Raw genomic sequence first — 22,866 nt, 5'->3', positions numbered from 1 at the left:
TCTCAGGGAACAATTCCTTCCCCATATCCCATCCAGCCCTGCCCTCTGGCAGTGGAAGCCATTCCCTGTGTCCTGTCCCTCCATCCCTTGTCCCAAGTCCCTCTGTAGCTCTCCTGGAGCCCCTTTAGGCCCTGGAAGGGGCTCTGAGGTGTCCCTGGAGCCTTCTCCTCTCCAGGTGAGCACCCCCAGCTCTCCCAGCCTGGCTCCAGAGGGGCTCCAGCCCTTGAGGCATCTCTGTGCCCTCCTCTGGACTCTCTCCAGCAGGCCAACATCTCTCCTGTGTGGGTGGCCCCAGAACTGGGCACAGCACTGCAGGTGGGAGTCCCCAGTGACAAGACCAAGGGTTCAGGCAGTGGCCAGAATTGGTGATGTCTGAGATCAGGCCAGGCACAACTCAACCAAGTTTCAGTGGAGAGCAAAGCCAAGTTCCAGGCTCCTGAGGAAGGGGGAGACTGGCACTCCTGAGGCTTCCCTGTGCTGGATGGCTCTGTTATCACAGCTGGCCCCAAGCCCAGGCAGCCCCAGGGACTCAGAGCAGCTACAGGAAAATCCTTCCTTACTGCCTGCTGTGAGTACTGGGTTAATAGCAGGAGAGCTTGAGCTAGACAAACACAAGGAAATGGAGCTTTTATTCCTAATTAGACCACTTTTATATGATTTGAATAAATTTCTATCTTCATTTATCATGATGGTAAAGCCTCATAATGTCTTTATGGGGCAGTAGCATTTCATTTCAAGTGTCCAGTAGTGATGGATTCATTTGGCGTTTGCTGCAGCCATAAACCTTGAGCTGGGGAAATCCTTGAGCTGCTCAACATCCAAGAGAACCATGCCCAAATTTGGGGCCAGAAAATCAGCTTGTGTGATCCCCAGCTAGACAATTTATTATCCACAGAGCCACACAACTCCCTGTCATAAAGCCCTTGCTTTTTAAAACAATTTATTTCTCCAATGGGGAAAATGATAATAATCTACTTCCCTTTGGGGTATAAACATTCAGAACGTGTTGGTGTGAGTCTTTCTACGTGCCAGGATGGGCTGAAGTGGATTAGGCTGGTAAAGAAGACTCTGAAATGTAAATTTGGGGCAGTACCAATGATGTGTTTGCCTTTTGATATTTTTTTAGTGTTGATTTTTTGCTGTTAAAGGTTTAGACACACAACCAGTTGGTCTATTAATATTGAGTCATCCAGAAAGATGGGCAAATGGTACTGCACAAAGTTAACAGCAGAAGGGATGCACTGTGGGCTCTGCCCCAGAGGCCTTGCAGTTTTTTACTAGTAGGTTTATGTGACAAAAGGCAGAGTTATATCAGCAGAAATAGATTAAATTCAAATTATCATTGCTAGTTGGGATGTAGCTCAAAGCCAAGAGCCTTCTGTGTAAACTGCACATGAACACAAACCAAACCCAAGCCTCTCTGTAGCTCTGGCAGTGCAGACCCATCCTGGGAACTGCAGGTGAGCAGCAGGGCTGCAGCTCTGAGCTTGTGGTGGGCTTGGGAGCATTTCCCTCATTTTTCCATGTTTTCCTCTGGCTGTCCAGGTTGCCATGGTGTTGCTGTTTGAGGATCTCTTCCGAAGCCCCCTGGAGACCCATCACACCCTGCAGCTGCTGCTGGGCTCTGGGCTGGATGTCTGCGGCCTCCGCCTGCTCTACCCCGGGCAGGAGCTGCTGCTCTCCAGCTCAGGTGAGCTCTGCTTCTCCTCCAGAGCTCCCATGGTGCTGAGGAAGGCACAGATCTGTAAATGCACTGAGGGGAAGGGTGGGGAGAGTCAGATTTGCATGAGGGTTGTTTTATCAGTTCCCCTATCTTCCCCAAAAGAAATTATAGAATAGCTTTGATTGTTTCTTTCTATTCCCGGTGTTGAATATCCATGAGCTGAATTTTTAACCCTTGATATGTTGCTGAGTCTCAAACTTTAGCTGTTGTTCCTTTGATGTGAGCTTTCACACATTTCAGTGCCCTGAGCTCCAGGGATGGGCTCACTTGAGTTAAATATAATAATTTAGTTTCTCACTGATACTCCTGAAGGTTTTAGCTGCAGAAAACCCAGCCTCCCTTTTCCACAATTCCCCCATCTCATTGCCTCTGGGACTTCAGGAGTACTGATTTATCTGTCCTGTAATTGCATTGGCTGATAAACCATCACCAAAATGTCACATTATTTAGTAGAATCCCATCTGAGGTGGGAGACCAGCAGGATAAGGTAAACAAACATGATCTGGAGCTCTGAACTCAAATCACAAAGTCTTGAACATCAGACACCAATGTGTCAAATACTGACATTTACCACTCAAGTCTTTATTTTCTCCCATTTGAGAAACAGAGATGATGAAGGCTGTCTTAAAGCATTATGGAATATTATTGGTTGCTACTGCAGCACAACTCCAGAGCAACAGTTGTTCCCTTAGCTGCAGAGTTTAGAGATTGCTGGTGCCTTGTGCTTCCTTTTAAGCCAGGAGGTTCTTCTGGAAGGTTCAGATGTGCCACCATCTCGCCCAGACAATCCATTTCTCTTGAGAAAAGCACAGGCAGGCTGAGAGGGAGAGATATGGGCTTCCTTCTCCTCTGGCAGAAGGGGAATGAAGACCAGCTTAATCAGAGAAAATCCCCCAGTCTCCTTTCCCTTTTTGCATTTGAAAGCAATAGGAGCAGGCTGCCTTAGGACTGGGATTGCAGATGCAGCTGTCTGGGTGCTGTGCACAGAACACATTCCTGGTGAGAGCTGGAGAAATGGAGGAGGGCTCCAGAAATGAATAAGAAAACCATAAAGCAGCAGTCATTAGGAGCTGACAGGCAGCAGATCTGCTTCAATGCTCTGTACCATGCACCATTATTTAAGAACATTTTGTATGAAGAGACAATTCATTTGAGCCGAGAACTGTTGTGCAAGTTTGTAAATTAGATTTTTACCCTTAGCTTGGTAACTCTAAAATTATTATTTTAAATACTTACAGCCAGTTGCTCCATTATCTACCTGCTCTGGAGATTTGTGTTCTGCTTTCTGATTCTTATGCAAGAAATCAGAAAGCAGAACATTTGAATATGTTTTTAAACCTAAGGGAAGGAAATCACACACCTTGCTACTTTTGCTGGCATCTGCAGCAAGAACTGGAAAGGAGGAAAATTTGCTTTTTCTGGGGTTACTTCCTGGGCCCCAACTATGGTGGGGAAATAGAGAGTCATAGGGAAGAGTTGTTGAAGAAAATAAGGGAAGTCAGAGTTCAAATCCTGGCAGAAAATTAAAGGTGGCAAATCAAATATTTGCCTGGATCTTACAGCATTGTACAAAATCTGTATTTTATGCAGAAGGAAATAATGTAAAAGAGAAGTCTCTGGATTTCCAGTTTGTGATTCCCTTCAAAAACATCCCTTTCCTCAGGCCCCCATTCTTGTCCTGTACTTCAATCCCCCAGCCTTGTGGTCATGAGCAAGAGAAACCTGAAGTGCTGGCTTAGAGTCACAGTTTGGGCTGAAAAGACCCTAAAGACACCAAGTTCCAGCCCTGCCATGGACAGGGACACTTGCAGTGCATCACCTGCTCTGGAAACCTGCTGTTTTCACAGCAAACACGAGACAACCAATTCCTCTTTCTTCAGCAGACTTCCCTGAATAACCTCAGGTTTGCTATTGGGTAAAAATGTGCAGGTGCTGCCAGCAGCTCTCCCCCAGGACAGGTAACTGGGTGAGTGATTGATTGATTGATTGATTGATTGATTGATCGATTCCCAGGACAGGTAATCAGTGGTTCCTCTGTTCAAGTCTGGCTCTGACAGATCTGAGAAGAGCCCTTGAGTGGAGTGAGTGACTTTGGGGTGGATTGTTCCATGTTTTACTCACACTTGTGTTTGTTTCCACAGAAAAGCTGCCTTCCTCCTCCACTTCAGAGCCTGGCAAGGTGTCCCCAGTGCTGGCATTATGTGTGAGAGGGCCCAAAGCCCATGGCATCCTGCAGGACATCACCCAGGGCTCTCCCAGGGCCCAGAGCCGAGCGGAGCCTCTCGCGTCCCTGCCCCTGCCCGGCCGGGTGCACAGGGAGCTGTGCCTCTGGTTTGGAGGGAGAGCTGCTGGAATCCTGCCCCCAGCTTGCAGGTGATGGCCCTGGATGTTTGGAGCTGTTGTTGCAGAGGCAGTGAGCCCTGGAGGCAGGCAGGCACTCAGAGATCTCAGTGTCAGCCTCCCAAAAGTCCTGCTGCAAAGGAGTGCAGGGGGAGCAATCCCTCTACTTTTGTATTTCCAAACCAGTTATGCAGTCTGCAGAAATCCTTCTCTCTTCTGCAGCAGATCATGGAATCATGGAATATCCTGAGTGGGAATGGTCCCTCAGGGATCATCCAGTCCAGCTCCTGGCCCTGCACAGACCCCCAACAATCCCACCCTGGGCATCCCTGGCAGCGCTGTCCAAACACTCCTGGAGCTCTGGCAGCCTCGGGGCTGTGCCCATTCCCTGGGGAGCCTGGGCAGTGCCAGCACCTCTGGGGGAAGAACCTTTCCCTGATCTCCAACCTGACCCTCCCTGACACAGCTCCAGCTCCTGTTCTCTCAGTTCCTACGTCTGTCAGGTGTGGGACAGTTGCAGTTGCTTCCCATTCCCCGTTCCCTGCTATCCAGGCCTGTAATTCCCACCCTTGCTGCAAGATTTGGGAAGCTGGTGCTGGAGAAGCACTGCAAGGCCGTGTGTCAGTGACTGACCCTCTCCTAGGAAACCTCTGGCTTTGCCCTATACATCAACTGATAAAAGGATTCTGTAGGAAAAGGTTCTTGGAGGATGATGAGAGAAGTGTGTGAAAATGAAGGGTGGTTTATAAACCTTTAACTACATTAGAAACTGTTGCAGAAAGCTCAGACCTGCAGGTTCTGGAGAGGTTTTTAGGGATCCTGCCTGATCCTGGGGGCAGGGTGGCACAGTCAGAGGCAGCAGGCTGGAGGTGAGATCCTCTGCACTGCTGTCAGTGCTTTCTGTGAGTGACAAAGCTCAGCCATGTGGAATCAACCTATGGATTGCTGTGGAGGATTATGTGTCAGAGTTCAGCTCTGCTCAGCCACAACCAGCAACTTTTTTATGTTTAAGATGTGAAAAAAGAAAAATCAATTTGGCCAAGTTTCATTCTCTTTATTTGTTTATTTTCCTCAGGGATGCCTTTTTCCTCTTACAAAGATGATGAATTCTGATCCTCTGGTATAACTCAGTCCGGAGCAGTGCTACATCCTAAATAATGCACTTGTCTTTCTCCTAATGCTGGTAATTTGGTCTGTTGGGAGACAGGAATACAAACTGCAGCTCAGATTGCCCTTTTCAGATTAGACTTGCAAATGCTGTGGGCTCCTGGGAGTGAGCAAGCAGGATGTGTTCCAGCCAGCTCCGTGGTGGTGGCAAGGGATGAGGCAGGTTTGCCTGAGCTCACAGTCCCAGCCAAAACTGTTCCCAGTCAGTCCCTGGCTTTCAAGCACACCTTCTGTTCACCCTGCCCTGATTGGGTCCTTTTGGATGTGCAGGAATGGTGTGGAAGTTTCGCTGGCATGAACATCCCTGCCAGACTGGATCGTGCTTGTTGCCTAACACGAACCCTTCAAACTGGTTAAACTCAGCCTAAAGAACCCAAAGTGAATAGCAACTAGGATGTGTCTGTGGGTGGGAAAAGCTCTGCTAGTGCAGCCTGACATATTTCTTGATTCCCAGATTTCTTTGCCAAGCTGGCTACTTTGCATTAGCTACTTTTAATTGAACACAGAGAGAGCCTCAGGGGGAGTATTATGAAAAGATGTTCAGTCAGAGAGACCTTGATGCAGCTCATGTCATGGACAAGGGATTGGAATGGCTTTTCCAGTAAAGCAGTTTTACCAGAGAAGCTTCTGTGGCCTTGGATTTGTCACAGAAAGTGTGTTTGAGTCAGAACCTTTTAATATTTTTTATTTAATACCATTTTTCTGCAGCTCTCAGTGTCCTTCACCAGCTGGGGCAGGAGCAGATGAAGCAAAAGTTGACCTCCAGGGCTTGATGCTGCCTCCACCTCCAGCCATGCTTGTCTCAACTACCAAAGGTCAGTGTTAGGAAATTAAATTTGAGGGTTTATGGTTCTCCTTCCCTGATAACATCACTTTACTCCAGCCCACCTAAAGCAATTCTGCCTCTCTGGATCGCTCAGGGCTGTGACCTGGCCAGTTCTGGAGCCAGGAATGGATTTCTAGTGGTTCACTCTTCCTCCTCGTGGGAGCAGCTGCTGGAGTCCTGGGGGCTGCTTAGATGTCACTGAAGGGGGAAAAAAGAAACAAAAAAACACTTCTCAGGAAATCTCTGCACAAAGAAATGTTCATCTGTTTCTGTTCATCACAGAAACAATCACATGAAGACCTAACAGAGTCCTTAACCTGCTTGTTTATTGATCAGAGATCATCTGCCTCTCCTGCTGGAGACTGAATATAATTAGGGGAATTAAATGGTTAAGGCTTCATTTAGGGCAGGACTGACCACACAGTCAGAAAGGAAAGCATTTTATGGGATTAATATCAACATATTATCACCTGGTTCCACTCACAGCCCCATTTTCCCTTTGTAGGTGCAGTATTCAGCTGAATTTGTACCTAACCAGCAGCAAACTGTGTCCAGGGGACAGCTGCCAAGGCCCTGCCTGGATAAAAGGTGTTGGGGTCCTGCTGGAAAGGCCAGCATCCCCTGGAGTGGGGCTGGCACAGCACATGTGGGATGCAGGGGGGTTTGGACAATGCTCCTGGAGCTCTTGGCTGGTTTCTGCTGCCCCAGCTGAGGGTGGTTTCACAGGAATGAAGCCTGAGAGGAGCAGAAGTTCAGCAGCTGTCAGAGGGGGAGATGGCAGAAGGAAAGCAGGGTTGGAGTGACAGAGGAAGACAGAGAGAATTACACTGCCAAAGGAAAGAATCCATGAGAAAAGGATGAAAACATAAGGCAAAAAGATGAAAAAGGAGTGGAAGGAAAATAGAGAAGGGAGAAAGGAAAAAACCAATTTTGAGAGAGTTTTTCATCTTTTGGCTCATGTTAACTCAGGTAGTTTGGCAGCCAGCCCTTGGCTCTGTTATTTGGGATTGGGATTGATGGCAGCTGGTGGCTACTGATGGAATGAGTCACATTTGCTGCCTCCCCTTCCTTTTATGGCCATTAATGATTCACATTTGCTGTGGGCTGCTGAGTTCCACCACACCACGTTCCATCTGTATTGAGCCTCAGAAGTCACTGTCAAGCTTTGCTCCTCAGATAACTTTGCTCTGGCAAGAGGAGCTGAAACTGCTCTGAGAGCAGACACCCTTGGGATTTTCAGGAAAAGAAACATTCACTGACTCCTTCCCTCTGGTCTCCAGCAGCTCCTCTTGAAGACAGGAATATTTACCCATGCAGAACAGAGGTACTGCAGCTAGGCAGAGCTGTCCCTTCTCAGTAATCAGAGTTTTGGAGACCCAAGCAGATACTCCTGTCGATTTGGGATATGTGCATGCAAAAAATGTTTCTTAAAGTGTTCTCAGCTGGAGAGGAACCAAAATGTTCCAACCAACGAAGTTAGATTTTGACAGTTCCCATATTGTGAATATTGGCTAAAAGCCAGTGTTAAAGCCATAAAGCCAAACTGAGATTTTAGGCAAAGAACACCCTGCCTGTCCCATCCTTAGTGATAAATGCAAGGTTTCCATTATTTTGGTGCTGTTACTTTGAACTACCAGGCTGAGCCTTGGCAGGTCAGATATCCATATCACAAAGTCTAGAATAAAAAGAAATATTCACTGTCCTACCCTCAGAATCAATTGGGAGACAATGAAAAATCCTCCACTCTCATTAAATCGCTTGGTTAAAGCTACGAGAAATTACTGAGGCAGTGTAGAGGAAACCCATATAGAAATGGTACTGAAGATTTGTCTTCAGAGCTCACTCTTGGCAGCTTGTGGAGATCTGAATATGCATTTTGAGGGATAAAAAAGCTGTGTTAGGACTGAGAAAGTGTAATAATGGAGGCCATGGTAAAAACAGAGAGCTCAGGCAGATCAGGGGCTTCAGGGAAAAGTCTTGAGCTTGTCTCACAGTGCTCAAGATGTGGGGGCTGCTCAGGAGGCCTTGGAGGCTCTTTCTCCTGAGCTTGCTCAAGGCTGGCAGTGAGCCTGGGATTCAACTCAGAAAACAGGAGTCTAAAAACCCAAGGTTCTAACCCGAGGTAGATTCCATCTGTGTGTATGATCTTACGTACTGGGATGAGGGATTCAGGGAGAGCTCCAGCAGCCAGACCTGCTGGAAGGGGATCAGGTAGGAAAAGGCAGGCTGGTGCCATTCCTGTGATGTCCAAGGAACCTGTGGGGCCCCAGAGGGCACCAAACCAAAGGTGAGATCCAGAGCTTCAGGAGCTTGTGCCACCATACAGGGTGAAGGTTGAAGGCAGGAACAAAGGAGGGACAATGGGAAGCAGAAGGGGATGCTGAGCAGGATTGCTGAGACCACCAGTAACAGCAGAGAGCAATGGTCAGAGCTGCTTCATGCTCTTTGGAGTGGACAAATTGATCAAGAACAAGTTCTTGTCCTGTTTGGTCACTCAGAGTGTGGTCAGGCCTACAAAGCCTCAGTGCTGCCCTGAGTGCTGGGGCTGTGCAGGGACAGCTCCCACAGCCCAGCCAGCGCCGACACACTGCCTGTGAGCAGCTCCCAGACCTGGGGAGACACACTGCCTCATCTCCTTTGATGATTCATAAAGACATTACTGATGATGCCATAAGCTTTCCCACTCTAGGCTGGCCTTGGATTGCAGTCATGATGAGCTGGATGCAGCAAACAAGCCGTAAAACACAGGGTCGCTACTCAGGATGCAGCTGTTTGCTTCAAGGTGGAGGCAGCTGCAGTGGGAGCTGCCTTGCATTGATACCACAGCTCCTGTGACAATAATATGCTGGTTTTCTTGCCCTTTCTTTGATCTAGGGGACATCATTCTGCTGGTGTCACCTGTGGTACCTCCACGTGCCTATGGGGCTGTGCTTTCGACCTGTGCCCGCCAGGGCTTTGTGCTGCAAGGACTGCGGCAGCTCCAGCTCTCAGCACAGCAAGGCCTTGAGCTGGGCATGACAGCAGGGCAGGTACTGTGCCCTTTGTGCCCTGCCTTACCCCTTGCTCTGCAGCTAATTGTGCCAGCACTCCTCCAGTGAGTGCTTGAGGACATCCATTCTCTCTTTTCTAGCTCTCCGTGTTCCTGTGCTGCTCTGGCTGTTTTTAGTGCTGGCTTTTTTCCTAGTAGGAAAATCCCAAAAAGCCTTAACCTCTCATGGAGAACAGGAGTGTAAAATCATCCTGCTCCTACTAAAACAAACGTGAATTTTGCTATTGATGTCAGAATAAGCAAGAGCTGGCAGTAGCTCCATGAACCAAAATACTGCAGAGGTGGTTCAGGAGAAGAGACTTCACTAACAGACTGATATTTGGTGATGTACTTCACAGTCCCTCTGGGCCCTTCAGCATGAAGTCCCCAATTTCAGTGCATTCCAGATGGGTTTCAAAAAGAGCTTTCAAAAATTATTTTTTTTTCCTTTGAAGCTCTGCCTAATGTGGTGATAGGTTTGAGGGAAAGTGCACTTGGCATTTTGACAAGTCAGCCTAAGGAAACAGCAACAATCACAAATGCAAGGTTGCAGTCAAACTTAACATATGCAAGAAGTCCAGTGCTGCACTTCTTACATTATAAATCCCACAGGAATCATATGACACCTTCTCTCACAAAGGAGTGGGCTACACACTTCAGATCATCGTGCTGAGGGTTCTCAGTCAGTCAGGAAATGCATAATTTTGCAAATCAAACTCTACAAATCGCCTCTTTTCTGCCTGTTCTGTGATCAAGCCTGAGGAATAACAATGCCTCTGCCCATAATATTTTGTAGAATGAATATAACCAATTTATGGAATACTACAGCCCAAATAGCCAGATATTTGGAGCATGCTGTTAAATGTCCCTTAAGGAGTTAACAGCAGGAACCATTGCTCCAATGTGCTGTTTGGAGCTACAATTTCTCAAAATCATCCCTTTATTTGGGACTCCAGATAATCTTTGAGTGACTTAGGATGGTGCCACCTATCAGCTGAATTACAACTGCTGTGGTTTTAGCCCAGCCCAGCTGCAGGGCAGAATGATTTTGTGTTAAGCCTCTTCCCTGAGTTTAAATTAAGTTTCTCTGTCTCAGGAAAAGATGACGCAGAACACCCAGATATTGAAGTTCCTATGGCTCAGTGGTGAGCTGTATTTTGTTATGCCATTGTAATTTATCTATTTGCTTGAGCCCTATAGTAATTACATCTGGATTTAGCAGTCTAATCTGCCCCTCATTATTTCAGATTGCTGTCTTTTGCCCTGGCAAGAGTTCAAGCTCACCTGATGGTCCTGCAGGAGGAGAAATCCCTGCTGGAGCCCGCAGGCGCTGCCTGGTGCTGCTGCTGAGGAAGGAGAATGCCAGGCATCACATCCCTGCCTTGGTGACAGGTAATGCTTGTCCTGCCCAGCAGCCTGGGAGGGAGGGTTTGCATTTCAATATGTGTGAGTCCACATTAGCAATCCAACCACAGCTGTACAGTGCAGGGAATATTTATTGGGAATATCAAGGTCTGCTCATGTTGCTGTAGGAACCTCCAGACCAACATGTGAATCAGACACTGCTACACATCCAACAGAGCTGCCTGACCTCTGCCAGCTGTTTGATGTTTAGCTCTGGAGTCCTCTTGAACTTGGAATCACCGAGCAGTTCCTCGTGGAAGGGGCCTCAGAAGGCCTCTCATTCAGCATCCTGCTCAGCAGAGCATCAGCAGTGAATTCCCTCAGGATGCTCAGCGCTTTTTTTCTGTCAGGTCTTGAAAATCTGCAAGGACAGAGATTCTCCTGCCTCCCTGGGCCTTTGTTCCATCATTATGGGAAATGTTTCTCCTTTATGTGAAGTTGTAACCTCCTGTTTGGATTTGTGAGCTTTCTGCCTGGACGCTTCAAAGCTGGGCCTGACTTTGGCATCTCACACCCAACACATGGAGGTGTTGTTGGGGCTGTCCTGTTCAGGGCCAGCAGTTGGGTTTCAAGGGTCCTTGTGTGTCCCTCCAGCTCAGGACTTGCTGGGATTTTATGGCCTCAAGCACCTCCTCTCAGAAACTCTTTTTGCCCAGAGAGGTAGAGTAGCCCAAATACAGCTGTGCCACTGGGTCTGAGGGCAGCGTCTGATCCTGTCAACCTCGAGTCCTGCATCCTTGTGACTTCCAAGCACCCCAAAGATAACTCATTTTGTACACAGGAACTGCCAAAACCCAGCCAAGTTGCTGCCTTAAATCTTCTTACTTGAGTTTCTATTTTCTTGAGGATCAGTTGACGTCAACCTCAAGTGGGGAAAATCAGAGGCAAAAGCAGTGGTCAGGAGGGAACAGAAATCCTGCCCTGCTTGGCTCTTCCCAACAAGGGTCACTGTGGGTGACCCTTCCATTAACACCATCCCACACAGCCCAATTGTTTCCTTTAATTTATCCACAATAGCAAAGAACATTTAGAGGTTGGGGGGGATGGGGGGTGGGGAGAACAATGACAATTGAAATAGTCCTGGGCTTTTTCTCCTGAGACTATCACAGAATGTTCTGAAAACATGTGCAGACACAGAGGATTAATCATGGCACAGTAATTACAGCCCCATGTCACCTGCTGCCTCTGCACCCAGGGAAAGTTGCTCATTAAAAAGTGCAGTTTCTGCTGTTTCCTTCAGTGCCACAGATGATGTTTTGTGTTCATGTTTTGCACGGGGAAATTTCCACTAGAAATATATAGGTGGGGCTGGAACAAAGGGTTGTCTGGAAAGGCAAAATATTTTCCCTCATGCTGGAGAACTCAGGGTTTCTCTCTTTGGTTGTGACAGATTTTGCAAATGCCTCTTTCCATGTGTTCTGTGCTATTTTCATCAGTCCTGTACTGCAGAAAGACACCTTAGTCCGTATTCCAGAGCCCTGGAGAAGGGAAGCTGATATTCTTTCCACACAAGCTTTGGTTTGGCCTCTGGGAAGTGGAGAATAACACTAAGATTGGAGTAGAGTAAATACCTCACCAAGAAGTTTTGCATTTGTAATCAATATGAAAGCAGTTGCACCTTCAAGGTCTTGAACACTGTTCCATTTTCAAAGCCAGTTAAAATTTGACAATTACTCATGAAACAGCAGATAAATAGATGGGTAAGGGTTTCTGTACTGAGGTTCAGACACCACACATTTTTTGTCCAAGCTTTACTTTCTGCCATACCCTGAGTTTGAATAAACAACAGGCAATACTGCTGGGACAGTGATGGCCCATTTTTGGTGCCTCACACCTTTTGAATTTTGAGAAGCAAGTGATTGTCAGTGGTACATTTGACATCCAAGCTTTGCCATCAGCCTCTAGCACCAATAATCCATTTCCCATGCTCCACTACAGTGAATTTTTGACAGGCTTGTACGGTAGGAAGCAATCAAATGTGTACAAAGTAATTTAAAAAATAACAAGCCTTTAAAAGTGTGGCCTGAAACATTATTACAGAAGGCTGAACTAATTGTTGTGGAAATGTACTGTATGCAACACCTTAATGCACTGCCTGTGCATAACCCAGCTCTTTGGAGGGAGAATGGGAGCCAAGAGATTGTGGCTTTAAGCACTTAGTGTCTGTAAAAGTGGTGTGGAATGGGAGATTTTCCAGGCTGGAAATCACAGGAGCAGAACATGATGTCTCTGTTCAGGTCTGTCACCCCAGCAACACCTCCCTGCACACGAGGGCCCTGTGGGATGCAGGATTTTGGCCTCATGTCTGGAAGTGTGAGACACCTTGAGGGCCTCCACGTGAGCACTGGGCTCAGATTTGGGACCCTTCCTAGGAGACACCACCTTATTTAAGATATGTATTCTAATTCAGGAGCTCTGTGGCAGCATCTGTGCACTTGTTCCACCTTTCAGTTTCCAGCAGGGGTTAGAAGGGGATGGAAACAACTGGGTGCTGATGAAAAAGCCAGAGAAAGCTGTGAGCCAGCCTCAGTTTTCAACAGCTCCTTGCCCTTTTTTAGGTGGTCCATGTGATTTGGGGCAGAGGGGATGGCTCAGTTGCCTTTGGTGTCTCGGTGAGCTCAGTCTGTACAGGAGCTGTGACTCCAGCGTTTGACAGCAGAGTGTTTTCATGTCAGGCTGAGCAGAGCTCTGCATTCCTCACATTTCCTGCTGTTCTGAGCACAGGGCTGATGGATGAGCTGGCAGAGCCAGGCCTTGGCATTGGGCACAGCATCCCCCCTGCAGCTGCTGGAGCAGCCCCATCCCTCTGCTTCCACGGGGCTCCGTACGCCGCGGCCACGCTGCACAGCCTGGGTAGGTCAGGGTGCCTGGGGAACTGCTCTGGCCTGGCCTTTGCAGGATCAGACACACAGGGAATGCTTTGGGTTGGGAGGGACCTCAAAACTCATCTCATTCCACCCCTGCCATGGGCAGGGACACCTGCCACTATCCCAGGTTGCTCCAAGCCCCATCCAGCCTGGCCTGGGATACTTGCAGAGATGGAGCAGCCACATTAACAATGGATTTTCCTGAATAAAATCATTAGGAATATGTTTTTATCTGTAGCATCTCATGCACTGTTCTGCCAGTCAATCACCGTAACTCTCATGGAATAATCAATGGAAATGAAAATGAAAATACCTTTTTAAAGTAAATTAAAAGATGCATGCAAAAAGAAATTATTGAAACTTGACACGGTAACATCCAATTAAGTCTTAATTAAGATGATTAAAGATTAATAGCCAATCAATACATATTTATTGCCATAGTTTCAAGATAAGTCAAAACATTAAAATGAGATAAATTGGTTGTTGTGTGTAAAACTGAAATGTGCTGAAGTGATAAATGCTGGCAGCTATAGTTCTGTAGGTGCAGAAAAGGCACTTTCCAATTTCATTTTACTCAGATATTCTAGATTTCAGTTTGTACAGTATTCACTTTGGTAACTCATTCATTCAAAGCTGGGAGACTGATAGGATTTCAAACAGCAAGGAAATGGCTTTTTTGTTCTTAATCTATGACTCACATGGGTGAGTCTTAAACCTCCTAGTTCTGTACACTTTGAGTAAAAAAATCCAATGTTTATTTCGCTAACTACAGGTTGGTGGGTTTTATGTGTTCAGCAAGTCAATTTAGTTTAATTTCATTTAATTGTTTGAAAATTTGGATGCCAGGACTTTTGAGTTAAAATATATTGCTCTCCAAAATCAAACTGACACTAAATCCTAAGGAAAAATGAAAATTAAATGCATGTCATTCACCATTCTCTAACATTATGAAAAGTTATGATGTAGGAATAAGTAAGTAAATAAATATTTATTGTTACAATATCTTAAATAAGCATGTAGTGAATCAGTATAGAACAAACAGGGATTTCTGATGGGCCAGGGATTCTCCAGGCTGTGTTGTCCCCAACAGGACTGTGGATACAAGCACAGTGTTACAGCAGTCCCCAAATTAGCTCCCAGTTGTGTGCCCTGCACAATGTCCTAGGAAGAAAAATGAGGTATTGATTTAATGTGAAGTCAGTCATTAGTTATCAACCCAAAACTGGTGCCTTAAATCATTTTGGTACAGATCTATCAACTCTGCCTAATGGTGTGAATAAGGATATCAAAATTACAAGGGAATGTATTTGCTTTACACGGCAAAATGTAATTCCAGGGAAGGACTGGGACTAATTAGAGGGGGTTTGCTGAGTTAATATTCCTCACTCAGGAGGCTTTTCCTGAGCTGCAGTGTGAAATGCTGGTTGGGATTTATGCAATTCCTTCACAGCAAAAGGATTGAGATGTGTTTTCATGGGGTAACAGTTTTGTTTTGATGCTCTCCCTGGGCAGGAGGAAACCTCAGCGCGGTGCCAGAGCCCCATCACATCCCTCTGGATTTTCTGTGCCACCGAGTTTACGCTGCTGAGCCCGGGATGGAGCAAGTGGTGATGCTGACAGTGGTGGGGATGCAGGCTCTGAAGAGTGCTGGAGAGCTCCTCCAGCAGATCCTGCAGTCTCGGAGTGCAGGTGATCCCAGCTCTGGGCCAGGGCTGGAGACCTTGGGCAGAAAAGTTTATCCTGGTAGCTCTTTTTAGCATAGCAGGAACATGGTGGAAAATGTGGTGAAGGGGCCTCAGGAAGAACGTGTTTCCTTGTTACCCCCTCTAAAGAGCTGCAGAATTTATCTCAGTTTGTTATGGGCAATCACAAACTGTTCAGGTGGGCATAATTTGCTTCAGAGAGCATCAAATGAGTTCCAAGAAGTGCTTGGGCTTGCAGAGCTTTTATGTAACACAGAGCATTTTGTCCCTTCCTGAGCACTGGGAGGTAAGGCTGGGCTGGAACTGGGGCAGGAATTTGGGAGTCACAGGCTGTGTTCTGTCCAGTGACAGCCTTGGTGAGCAGAACCAAGGCACTTGAGGGCCTCACGCTCCGCTTCCCCCGCAGGAGGAGCGGCGATGCCGTCCCCACGCTGGCTGCTCACATGTGCATGAAAAGGGCTGTCAAGCCCTAGGCAGGACAGGGAGTTTATGTAATTTCATGTGCAGGTTGCACTCAAGTGTGATAACACAGGAGGTGTAGGCACAAAGGGCACGAGTCACACTGTGTTGTATCCAGCTCTCCCAAAACTGTGTTGAAATCCTGACTTGAAATCCTGTGAAATTCTCTATCCAAGATCTGGACCAACAGAAACTTCCAGCACTCATGGATTGAGCCCTAAATACCTTCCTACATAGTCAGAAGACAACTTTACAAACCCAGCAACATTGAAACTACTTTAGAGACAAGTCAGCATTCTGCTGTAGTTTGTTACAATGATGAACATTGCTTAAAGTGTTATGAGGGGTGCTAAAGAATCCATAATTATGGATTATGCTGTGCCAAGCCACATCGTTGTTATTGTACTCTCAGTGATTCCCTTTCAACTCTCCTCCATTAGCTGTGCTCTCTAATCAAATCATGGCAATTGCTCTCTGTGGCTCCCTCTTGATTTCCCAGATAACCCTTTTTTTTTGTTCACTCTAATGGTATTTCTTAGAATTTGCATCTTGTGGGTTTTCCCAGTATATTCCTACATTTGCATTACAGTCCAACCTGGATGAAACAAAAGTCAAAATAGCACTGGAAGTTGTGCAGGGAAAAACAATCAGTGTGAAATAAAATGGTTGTGTCCAAAACAAAGCAGAGCATTTAGGAAACACAAACTGCTGTCTGCTTCTAAAAACCTTTTTCTTGACTTGCAGCAGAGCCTGATTCAGGATTTGAGCTGCTAGGCCTGAAGTGGCTGCCCCACCTCACTCGGTGTCAGGCCAGGGAAATAACCCCTTTTGAGGCTGGGGACACTCAGTGGCAGAGCAGCCTGGACACGCTGATGTCCGAGCCCGTCCTGCTGTGCGCGCTCCGCGGCGTCGACGCCTTCCGAGCCCTGGGAGCTGCCCTGAAGGGATGGACACAGGGCAGGGACAGGCTCAGCACGGGTGACAGCCTCCCACAGGCAATAATGGCCTTGACCCCAGAGGTGACCTTCAGACAAGCCATCCTCTTCTTCACAGAGGCAGATTTGGTACCTGGTAAGGCTCGTTTTTATTGTTTGTATTATCCTCACCTATGGGGTGTGTGGGGATTGATTGAACTTGGACAAAGGAATCCAGTGCTCGGGGTTTTCTCAGGCACAGAAAAATGTAATAATGTGGGGGTAAAGTCTGTGCTTGGCTGAATTAAGATGAGGCAATGAAACCAGCAGGAGCCAGCTGAGGTCATCTCCAAGGTGGCCTATTAATTAATGTGGCTGTGCTTGGCCTGGTGCCCTTTCTGATGATCTTGAGGTACTCCATAAGTACTAATTAGATATCAGATCAATTGGCAGGATCAGTAAATAATACCATGCATTTTAAACCTGCTCTGCAAGAGAAACTGAAGAACAGAGCCCAAGAGCTCTCCCACCTAAATGTGGGTCCCTAATTGTGGTGCCAGACTTTCAGCTTGATGCCTCAGCCTTGCCCCGTGCTCAGGGAGATGAAGGTGTGACCAATCTGTAAGAGCCAAAGAAAACAGATTTCTTGAGAATTTCTTTTTATCCTGGAGGAGAATGAAGAGAGGAATGGAGACCTTTGCTGTCAAAAGCTTCTCAGAGTTCAGTGATGTGTGCCAGCATCGATCTTCCAGCACAGTAAATTTGATAGTTTCCTTCTGTACCAGGAAATGTACAGCCATGCCTCTTAAAACTAAAGCACTGTGCAGACTCTGGGGTTATTGATACTGCATGGTTTAGAGCAGCGGACTACAAGCTCCCACTGTTTTCTTTTAATGTGAAATATTCAGAGAAGAATTGGAGCTGCCTGACTCCTCACACCCAGAGAGAAACAGTTCTGAGCCCTGACAGTTTCTGGCAGGGAATTGGAACAAGATGGTCCCTTCCAACCCAAGCCATTGTGGGATTTTATGATTACTCAGAAGCAGAGAGAAATCAAAGACTGTAGTAACACCATGTATCAGCTGAGGGGGAGTGATGCAGTCCCATAAGTGCTTTCGTGCTTTGAATTTACAGCCCTTCCTTTATCTTTCCTTGGGGAAGAAAAGTCCTTTGTCATCAACACAAACTTAGACACTTGTGTCAAACCCACTGTGCCTGTGTAGTGTGCAGTAACAAATTGGCTTTGCTGAATACCAAGAGGAAAGATTTGTCTGGGAAAAGATCCTGGGTTTAGGCTCACAGCAAGTTTGATTTGTCAGTGAACTATGGAGGTGTTCTCTGAGATTGGTGAGCAAGAAGAGGAGCCTTCAGAAGAGAAGGCATCAGACATCCCAAAGTGGAGTCTAAAATTGTAAGAGTTCACGCACTGCAGCCCTTAATTAAAGTTATCTTGAGATGGAAAGGCAAGGTAAGAGGAAAGCAGAGCTGTGAGCTCAGTTTATTGAGGAAGGTTGCAATGGCAGTGCCAGCCTTGTGCACCAAAGCCACTGTGAGGAACAAAGGAGCACAGCTGAGGCACAGCTTCAGCATCCTGCACTATCTCTTTTATAAGGTAATTCCATTTTTAATTTGTGTTTTTATTGTTGTGGGAGGAATGGAGAGGCCTCCTGCTCAAGAACAGCTCTTCAATATTTTGTAGCAGGTTGAACATCTGCCCTGCTAAATAAAATTACCTTTGTCACCCTCCAGCCCCAGACAGTGAAGGTTTCCCATCTGTGAATCCATAAAAGTACCTGTCCTTCCTTTTCCAGATCCAGAACACCGCCCTGCTATGAAATACCTTCCACCCCCTGGCAGGAGCTCCAGGACTGAAGGGAAGACCACAGGTAAGAAAAAAAACAAGTTATTTTAGACTCTTAAATAGATTGAATAGAACTGCATGTCCTGTGTCAGAGCCATTGAAATGGGATTAGTAAACCCTTGGTTAGACATCCTAATCCCAGGCAATTGGGAAGGAAAGGCCAGTGCTGGGGGAAGGTGTGAGTATTGTCACATCATCTCTTCTCCACAGTCCTGAGAAAAACCTGCTGAGGAATGGTGTGGAAAGTCAGCTGGAAAAGTAATTAATGACAGCTCTTTAGCAGCCTTTTTCAGGTGTAGATCCCAGAAATGACAATTTTCATCATGTTTTAGAGGGGTGAAATCAGAGCAGAAGGTGAATTTCCTGTGTCTCAGATGAGATGTCTGTCATTTACATCCCAGTGCTGCCAGGTCACCATGGGATTCACACATCCTGAAATTCCTTTCAGATAACCCCAGCACTAAGGAAAAAAGCTGGTGCTGGGAGGATGAGCTAAAAAGTAATGAGACAAGGCAAGGACCTTAGGACTGGTTCCACCTGCTATTTATGCTCTTATTAGTGCAACAAACATGTGGAAAGAGAAAGAGGAAATTAGGAATTAGGGAAAAAACACTTTGGCTAAATACCTTCCAGATACATAACGCTGGAAAATAGATATACATAGATTTGGACAGTTATAAATACAAATAAGAAGAAAAGGTAATTCTGTTCTGACAAACAGATTTTAGTTTTTTCTTGTCTACATTGCACGTCACAGTGGCTAAACTTGCCAGTCACTGGAAAAGGAAGTCTTTTATCAATCTGATGCAGGATTCCCCTCACTGTGCCCTAGATCTGGATAACTTCTCAATTCTCATGTGCATGAAGTGCCTTAATTTTCCTCATCTCCAGGTCACTGCAGGTTTTACATTAGACTGAACATTTTTCTATTGGCTTCTGTACTAAGCTCTGATTCCCCAGACTCCTTTCATCCTGCTCTGCTCTCCTGAAGAGCCACTGGAGCAGTCACTCCTGGCTGCCTGGGGAATGCCAGGGAGGTTTTATCAGCAGCACTTCTTTGTTTCTGAGAGAATATCAAGCAAAACACCTGAGATCTGGGAACACCAGAAACAGGGCAGCATCTGACTTCACTGGAATATTTGGAACACAGATGGGTTTAAAATCACTGTTAACCACTCCCTGAAATCCCAGAAAAAGTAACCAAGATCCAACTTGCAGTCATGATCAGCCTGTGCTCCTGGGATTACCAGAGAAGGGGGAAACACCCTCCAGGGTGTCCCAGGACATCTGAAATCAATCCATCCATGTCCCAGTGTAATACCCTAAAATGTCAGTGTCACACTGTAATATTGGCTGTTTTATGTAGAGATGATAGCACAATTCTCACATTGTCTCAGAACACACAAAACTCACTCAAATCTGCTTCTCTCCTTTAGTGGGTGACAGCTGGAGGTGCCAAGCAGAATCCCTGTTTTCCTACCTGCAAGCAGGTGAGAGGAGAGCAAATGGAAAAATGTGGCTTGACCAGGACTTGGTGGAACTGAATCATCTGGATGTAGCAGCCCAAAATAAGCAGAAGGATGATAGCAGCATTTTCCTTAGGCTGGAATCCAGGCAGTGATGCACCCTGAGCATGCCAGGAGATGTGGTGGTATCTGCTTGTCTTGAGCTCCCACTTATTTGAAGTCACACCTATCTGAATAATTACCTATAAATAGCATATAAACTAAACTCTATTTTCACTGTTAAGCTATGAAATCAAAACCTATGTAATAATTTTATGGGGAGGCAAAAAGAAAAGGATTGTGAGGAATGGATCTAAAAATATTTCAAAGTAGGGAAACATAATAAAGACCAGGAAAGGCTCTGAGCAGCCAGAACTGGAAGTCAGGCAGGTTTGAGCATTGCCAAACAGGTAACTCTGGTAATTCATGATCAGCAGAGATTGTTCCATTGGTAATTAGTGGTATTTTCTCTAATTCTTGTTACTTATAATTGCTGAGGAGAGAAAGCCAGCTCTGAGTCACAAGGTGTCTTTGACCAAACCAAGCTGGCAATCGTCCTGAAGTGTCTAAAGTCCCTAAACATGCAGCAGGTAGTGACTCACACAGCAGAAAAATGAGAATATCTGCCCAAAAACGTGGCAGATGGTGAGGAAAACATCTGGAGGCCACTGAGTGCTTACATAACACACACAGGTGAGGTTGCTGGGATGGAGCCCAGCAGCTTCCTGCACTTCCAAGCTGTTGCTATGGAACCCTTCCTGTTCAGGAATGATGTGAGGAAACATCACATCTGTAACAGGAGGGCTCCCTGTGGCACAAAGGTTAAGTTTCCTTATCAAGTGGGGAGGAAATCATCTTGGTTTTTATTTTCATTTTTGATCCTGTGTTTCTGTGCCATGTCCTGCTTGTCACCTGGAAGTAACAGCATTAAGTTCCAGGTAGCCTCAGTGATACTTTGCTGCACTGACATCTGTGTAATTAGTACTGGGGTGTACAGGAAACAGAAAATGACATTTTTGGTACCCAAACAGATCAGCTTTAGCAGTCTGTAGGATGCTCCCCTGTGCTCATGCTGATTGATGTGGTTCAGCACCAGCAGTTCCTGGGCTTCTCAGACTGGTTCTGACACTGCATTTGCCAATAAATCTCCAAAAGATGTTATAAGAATAAAATATTAACTATACTCTTAGTAGCAAGTACTTTAGCAAGACTAAAAATTTGAAAATGCTGTCATTTAGAAATGGAATTTATGTATTTTTCTACCATTAAATCCATTTTCATCAGACAGCAAAGCTTTCTTGCTCCTGTTTGTTTTCTGCTCCTCAGAGTGCTGCACCTTCCTGGCAGCTCTGCTGGGAGAACTGTGTCAGAAGCAGAAAGTTTTTTCTGGAATGTCAGTTTTGGTAAAGACAATTCAGTTAATTAGTGGTTTATGACATTAATTGGGACCTGTCAGGGTTGTTAGTCCCTCTCTGAAACAGAGCTCTAAAATATACAGAACACCAGAGTAAGAATGTAATAGCTCAAGGATTACATCACATACTCACCACCATTCCCATGAAAAATGTAAGAGGGAATATTTTACCTCTCTTAAAACATTAATCTGTAATATAAAGGTTTGAGCCTTATCCGACAGAGCTGCCACAAAAACTTTTTGGACCTGGAGCAGATTTCCTTGATGGAGAAACCTCCAAGATTAGACTGTTTCATATACATTTTTAATCTGAAAACCCAACAAAGCAAACCCAAATAAATAAATAAATGATCCTGTATGCCCAGAATTTTTATGAACTTGTTTTGTTGGTATTTTTGTGAAATTCCTGCCAGGTTTCCGCTGCCCCCATCCCCATCTGTGTGCCTGGGGTAGCAAACAAACCTGACTGTGTTTCACCCCACTTTGTTCCAGGGGCACAGGTTCTGTGCACGCTGCTGCTCATCAAACCCGGTGTCTGGAGCCGCAGGTTGCCGAGGATCCTCCGGAATTTACACCTGGAAAAATTCAGCGTGGTCGGAATGAAACATCTGGAGCTGGATGCGGCTGCTGCCTCCGCGCTCCTGCCCCGGGAGGTGCAGCAGGTTGGTGAAGGGAACCACATCTGTGGTACCTGGGGAGGGGGAAAAGGGATGAGCTGTGGATAATCCATTCCTGAAAGCCCCAGCAGCTCCCAGCTGGGATTTTGGAGCTGTTGCTGGGAGCTATATGGAACAATCAGATCTGTACCTTATCAGCACAAAGAGAGCTCAGTGCTGGGGGTTTCTTTTATCACATGCCATAAAGACAGCTCTGCTTTCTCCCAAACAAAACTTTGGAGAGGAAATGGGCAAAACAGACCTCAAAGGAATCTGTTCAGCTCTTCCTCTTTTCCTGCCAAACAGGTGTCCTCTGTCCCAGGTCATTCCAGGTAGGGCACATCCAGGGAGCACGTGTGCCTGGGTTTATTCCATGTGCTTACAGCTGGGGAAGCCTCCTGCCCTGCCAGGGAATGAATGCACATCTCTGGGGTGCTGTTACCTGAGATTACATTGCACACACAGCTGAACCCTGGGAGCCAGTCTGGAAAAATCACCTGCAAGGAGAGGAAACTGTCCTTGCTCATGTCTAATAGGCAATAAAGAGGGTTCTTAAATCTTAGGGCATTGTGGGGTTGATTAGCTAAACATAGATGTTTGTTTCTGCTCTTTCATGGCATCAAAAACCCTTTTTTTCCCCCAACCTGACATACCCAGAGTGTAAGGGTACTGTGAAAGCCAGGGAACTGAACTCTGGGCATTTGAGGGGAGTTGGATTATTATTTTTTTACTTCCCTTGGGGAAAAACAATCTGTGTTATTTGATTGCTTTCCTGAAGACATTTAACCACTTGACTTTATAAAAAATAATTGATGTTGCACTTGGGTTAAGTTTGGAAAGTTTCTAACATGATCTCCTTGAAATTCTTGGTAGAGGCTTCCAGAAGAAAACAGGTACATGCCAAGGCAGTGCTCTGGAACAATTAATACCTGCATGGTAGCAGTGAGGACAAACATCTGGGTTTTAAATATTTACACTGGAAGAGAGATACAGTGACCA

The 22,866-nt window shown here is 46.1% G+C and overlaps 1 protein-coding gene across 1 annotated transcript in view; it reads left to right on the top strand.

Moving 5' to 3' along the window:
• Positions 1-22,866, top strand: part of DNAAF8 (dynein axonemal assembly factor 8) — an 88,676-nt gene that overhangs the window by 44,124 nt on the left and 21,686 nt on the right. Inside the window, exons 15-25 of the mRNA XM_058849950.1 lie at positions 1,546-1,690; positions 3,865-4,096; positions 5,939-6,045; positions 8,931-9,085; positions 10,332-10,476; positions 13,213-13,341; positions 14,868-15,044; positions 16,262-16,588; positions 18,243-18,317; positions 19,729-19,782; positions 21,704-21,873. Coding sequence (XP_058705933.1) covers positions 1,546-1,690; positions 3,865-4,096; positions 5,939-6,045; positions 8,931-9,085; positions 10,332-10,476; positions 13,213-13,341; positions 14,868-15,044; positions 16,262-16,588; positions 18,243-18,317; positions 19,729-19,782; positions 21,704-21,873 — 1,716 coding nt within the window. The remainder of the gene's footprint in view (positions 1-1,545; positions 1,691-3,864; positions 4,097-5,938; positions 6,046-8,930; positions 9,086-10,331; positions 10,477-13,212; positions 13,342-14,867; positions 15,045-16,261; positions 16,589-18,242; positions 18,318-19,728; positions 19,783-21,703; positions 21,874-22,866) is intronic.

The sequence above is a fragment of the Poecile atricapillus genome, chromosome 14 (genome assembly GCF_030490865.1).
Source record: "Poecile atricapillus isolate bPoeAtr1 chromosome 14, bPoeAtr1.hap1, whole genome shotgun sequence".
Classification (NCBI taxonomy): domain Eukaryota; kingdom Metazoa; phylum Chordata; class Aves; order Passeriformes; family Paridae; genus Poecile; species Poecile atricapillus.
The sequence above is the reverse complement of the archived record's forward strand: the minus strand, read 5'-3'. Positions and strand labels throughout refer to the sequence as shown.